This window comes from Macrobrachium nipponense, chromosome 9 (assembly GCF_015104395.2).
Source record: "Macrobrachium nipponense isolate FS-2020 chromosome 9, ASM1510439v2, whole genome shotgun sequence".
NCBI lineage: Eukaryota > Metazoa > Arthropoda > Malacostraca > Decapoda > Palaemonidae > Macrobrachium > Macrobrachium nipponense.
Window position 1 is genome coordinate 106,129,163 of NC_061110.1, and position 5,421 is coordinate 106,134,583.

The window sequence follows — 5,421 nt, forward strand, 5'->3', positions numbered from 1 at the left end:
CTCTGTCCTCATCATATAAGTCATATTTTAACATTTTACGATGTGACTTCCATCAATCTGTCTGGGTTCTCTTACCAAATTTCTGATTATTTATTTTGGCCTCTTGTTCATCTTCTTCTAAAACATTTTACATAAAATAAACTATTCATTCTACACGTTCAAATATTCTACTTTTTATACCTGCTATCTAGTATAATAAAACGCCAATTGAAAGAAGGACGTATATGTTATTTGTTACTTTGGATGAAGACGCCCTAGAAACGGCTCAAACACAGAGCATGTTCGTTTACTTCGGGTAACTGGGTTTAATTGGAAGAATAAAAATACATAAATATCGGGGACGGAGTAAAAAAAAAAAAATAAAAAATTAAAAACTACATTCTTTTGAAAGTGTTTAAAACTAAAAATATAGTCAAACTGATTATATCTGTTTTTCAGCCTAACGGATGGTCCAAGGCGTCTGAATCGAGAATGGCGGGATGGAATGGGAATCGTTATTGAACGCAGCGGCAGTTCTTGGACATGAACCTGTGGTCAGGATCCTCGTCCCCCCCCCCCCCGTATTTACCCACAACGCAAAAATATAGAAGGATTGGGGTCAGGTATGTATGGTATGATTTTACATGTGTCGACTGACTTTAATTGTTTCAGTTATTAAATATCATTACCTAACTGGCAAATCACCTAACTAGCTTTCCTTTGCAGTGTTAATATGCGGACGATATCTGGACGGAGTTAACCCTTTATGGTGTGCTGCTTCCAAAGGCCACCTGGAGGTCGTGGACTTTCTCCTTTCCAAAGGAGCCAATGCAAATGGCGTCACGACCTTCAACAGCACGCCCTTGGCAGCAGCGTGTTCCCACGGGCACTTCGAAGTTGCCAAACTTCTCCTGGAACACGGAGCTTGTGAGTCATTGGGAATCATTCTGCTTTGATGTTAACGATGGTTCGAATAAAAGATGCTCTGTATTTCATTAATTGTAGTTAGTGCGTTGCCAACTAATTGTTCCTATCTAATAAAGCATAAAATATCGTACCATCTAATTTGTTTTTTTAGTTAACAATGGTTTATTTTTTCGTTCATTTATTTATTTATTCATTAGTAGTGTAAACAAATTTATTTATGTCTTTAATCATTAACTTATTTACTCATTACTTTATTTATGCATTCATGTATATGCATTAATTCATTTGTTTATTAATTTATTTATTTATTTAATTATTTGTTTAATTATCTATATATTAATTTATTTATCCATTATTTATTTATTCATTTATCCATTTATTCATTTTTTATTCATCCAATTTATTTATTTATTGTTTGCTTGTTAAATATTAACTTATTTATTAATTTTTTATTTGGTAATGAGTATTTTTTTTATTTATCCGTTAATTTACTTGTTCGTTAATCATTCGTTCGTTTATTTGTTACGTTGTTTCTTTGTTCATTTACTTATTTATTTATGGTGATATTTATTCATTTATCATTCCAGACACTGAGGCTGTCGATCACCAAGGGGACAACTGTCTGATGCTCGCCTCTTGCAGTGGTCATCTTGATATTGTGAAGTACCTTTTGAATATCGGAGTCGATGTGAACAGAAGAAATATATACGGGAAAAGCGCTTTGTACGGTAGTGTAGAATCAGGAAATCTGGAAGTAATGAAAGTACTGCTGTCTTACAATGCTACGTTGGAGGCCGATTACTCTGGTAAATCATGTGTGAAATACTTGTGTTCAATTTAATTATTTTTAATGGTCTGTAATAAATAATATGAATTTTGGATGCATAGTAGTATAAAATAACTGTCACCTGAGATAGCCAGATATTCCTATTCAAATACGAGTCCACGTCATTTAACTTATAATATGAAAAGCACTCTTACATGATCTTTGAACTAAATGCAATCTCATCATGCATAAAATACTAATTTCTATTTAATTTTTTCTTAATGATCTGTACTAATCAATATGAATTTCGAATGCATAACAGCATATATTAACTGAAATATCAGTAGATTCCTTTTAAGATTTGAGTGCACGTCATTTAGTTCATAAAATGAGCTGTATTGTTGCACAAAATTTTAGCACCAAATGCAACGCCATTATAATGAATTCAAGGCAGTTTTGAAGACAATCGTGAACACTTTCCTCTAGAGTGATTGTTCCCTTTTCCAGGCACAACACCTTTAATGGCAGCGAGCTCTCGTGGTCATGCAAATATCGTTGAATATCTCGTTTCCAGAACAGATATTTCTAGGATGGAGAAGATCGAAGCACTGGAGCTTCTTGGAGCCTCAGTTTTAGACAAAATAAGAGATGCAGTCGGTGCTGTCGAGTACTGGAAGTCAGCGCTGAGTCTAAGGTGTGTTTTGATAAAATTTTCAAAAGATTATTATCTTTATTTTTATTTTCGAGCTAATTTTACTTGTTTATGTACTGGAAAAGACAGTTTTAATTCACTCGTATATTCTTAATATTTAAATGAAACTGTTATATAATATGCGTCGCATTTTTTAAAATCTCATATCTCCGAAAAGGGAAATTATTTGTTTATCCTAATCTCTTTTGCACTGTATTTTCAGGTACGTCGATGGAGCGCTGATGTACCCAAAACCTGACCATCACCTGTCATGTCCTTTATGTGACGAATTCGGTGAATTCACGACCGTCCAACAACTGGAGGCCATAGAAAACAACAACAATGCAGTGTACCTACAGTCTCTGCTTGTGAGGGAAAGGATCCTGGGTACTGATGATGCTGGAACAATGAGAAGTTTCCGGTCGACCGGGCTTGATTATGCAAGATGTGGTGATTTGAAATGGTGCATCAACTTATGGCTTCACGCCATCAGTATGCAACAGCTTCAACTCAAGCCACTAGACCCAAGTAGACTGTTTCACCTGCAGTCGTTTGTTAGTTTATTCGCAATCGTGATGAACAGTAACCACACACGCAAATGGAATTATAAACCCGCGATCTACTTTGAGGATTTAATGTGTGCTTTTGAAGTCTGCACTGAAGAGATGGCAATGGTTACTTATAGTATACTGAATGAAACCTGCATTTGTGAAAGAAAGAACCACGATTCCCACCTCGACCAGGTTATTGCTGTCGTAATGCATCTGTTAGTCTCATTAACTCGGTTACAGACAGATTTCTGGGCCAGTCAGTGGTGCGAGGTGAAAATGGCAGTGAGTAGGTTGGTGAATATGGATCCAAGGGACTCCACAGGTTCGACTCTCCTCCACCTGGCATGTTCTCTGGGTGTCAGGGACATTGGAAACTTGCTGCTGCCAATCTCTGATTCTCTCAGGACAGAGATCGTAGACCTTCTCCTGGAAACTGGTTCAGATCCTTGCGCCAGAGACCATGCGGGTAACACACCCTTCCATGTACTTGCCTGGAATGAAGACGTTTCAGAGAACACAGTAGGTGCTCTTCTGTCTGCGGGAGCTAACTTGGACGATGTAAATAGCAGAGGTGAAACTTTTGGATCGTTGATGGCTTCCCGGGAACAGCCACTTGGTCAATTTGAAGATACTGTGAGTCATAGTTTTGTGCAGTGCCTGGCTGCTGAATGAACCTTGCAGTAGTTTTTTTTTTTTTTTTTTTTTTTTTTTTTTTTTTTTTTCAGGGGTTACCTTACTTCTCAAAATTGGTAATCGTTGACATGCAATGATTTAGTGGATAACTTGTTCAGTGGATACTGATTCATAACCTAAGTCTTTTGATGAAATTGCGCACATATTTATTTTATTGTATATTTATTTATTTTCATTTATTTATTTATTTTTATTTATTTATTTTTTATATTTATTTTTATTTATTTATTTTTTTTTGTGTCGCTTAGGAGCTGGTTGATTTTGTCGAGGTAGAAGTCTCGTTTATTATGATCTTACTGGTTTTGTTAATTGACGAGGGTGAATGAGCATTGTATCTTTATACAAAGGATTTGTAATGCTTTTATTTTCCGAGTCATTTATAGAATATATATGCCTTTCGAACATTTACTGGTTTTCATTTTGCCTACAAGTAACTGCTATCTTCAAATCCACATGAACTTATGACCTCCTTTTCTAGATTATTTTACACTTATTTTTTTATTACTATTCTTATTTATAATAGAAAAGTTGACTATTCAGTAAAAGGAACAATATTTCACTTCTATATAACTGACCCAACCTAATTATGAAACTAGTTATGTTTCAGTTTAATAACTTATAGATACACACAAATGAACGAAATGAGAGTAAAATCAAAGTTCATTAATTACTATATCTGGATTTCATTAATAACTCCCTTACTAATTCCTACCCCACGTACATCCCCCCTCCCCCTACCTCTCTCTCTCTCTCTCTCTCTCTCTCTCTCTCTCTCTCTCTCTCTCTCTCAAATGAAAAATAAAATAAAGTAAAATAAAAGCACCTCTACGGAATAAACTTGTTTAAGCTTAACTGTACCATGACATGTAGAGATGACAATGGTGATGATTATAAATAAGTTGCTGTTCTACGGAGATGTCATGGACTTTCGATTACTATTAAAAGTGAACAAGAGGGAAATCACTCAAGTTTCGACTACGACATTTGCTACCGTTCAGCACCGTTACTATATACCGTGCTCTCGGAACCGTTATGGTTTGTCACAAGAGATGGCGGAAAACTCAAGGGCCTACTGACACTTGGATTTACTTAAATGGTTTCAATATACTATAGTACTGATTATTAAAAGAATACTTAAATTTGAAAGTCTTCGTTTTCTAAAGAAAAACCCATAATAGAAAAAAACAAAACGCCATTAAAACTGTATTTGACATTCGATAATTTCAGTGGAATGATTTTAGGTAAAAACAAACATACGGTATAATTTTTTACCTTTCCAACGAACCTCGATCGTAGGAAAACGTGGTCAGCATAAGGCATAGAGTGGGTCAGTGGTCACTTTATTGCCTTAATCTTAATTAAACTCCAGTAAATGACAAGTCTTGGGGATAACTGTAGGAAAGGGATTAACATTAGGGGAAAGATTTAAATATATAAATAGGTATCACTAAGGCGGATAGATTTATGGAGATGCCCTAAACATACGAGCCCTTCACTAATCCGTGAGGCCAAGTCAGTCAGCGAGCACACCCAAAAAGATGGTCAAAAAGACCATTGGAAAGCATTGCTTTAGCCAGTCTGCATTTAATATTTATCTTAACAAATCGGAACAGTCTTGAATGAAAGACAAAAAAGATCAGTCACTAACGTAGAAATTATGACTCCTCTCTGAAATTGATTGACTACTGGTCTTTGGAAAATTAAATTTAGACAGGGTATTTGTGTTACTTGATTCAAATGTCAAATCTACGTGTATTATGTGATCGTTCTTATGGCCTGAGATTATTACATCCCATAAAGGAAAGGGATAGGAA

At 35.4% G+C, this 5,421-nt stretch overlaps 1 protein-coding gene across 1 annotated transcript in view; it reads left to right on the forward strand.

Moving 5' to 3' along the window:
* The window catches only part of LOC135218179 (protein fem-1 homolog A-like), a 19,803-nt gene extending 16,217 nt beyond the window's left edge, over positions 1 to 3,586 (forward strand). The window contains exons 2-5 of the mRNA XM_064254329.1: positions 766 to 906; positions 1,494 to 1,712; positions 2,180 to 2,366; positions 2,587 to 3,586. Coding sequence (XP_064110399.1) covers positions 766 to 906; positions 1,494 to 1,712; positions 2,180 to 2,366; positions 2,587 to 3,586 — 1,547 coding nt within the window. The remainder of the gene's footprint in view (positions 1 to 765; positions 907 to 1,493; positions 1,713 to 2,179; positions 2,367 to 2,586) is intronic.
* The last annotated feature ends 1,835 nt before the right edge of the window (positions 3,587 to 5,421 follow it).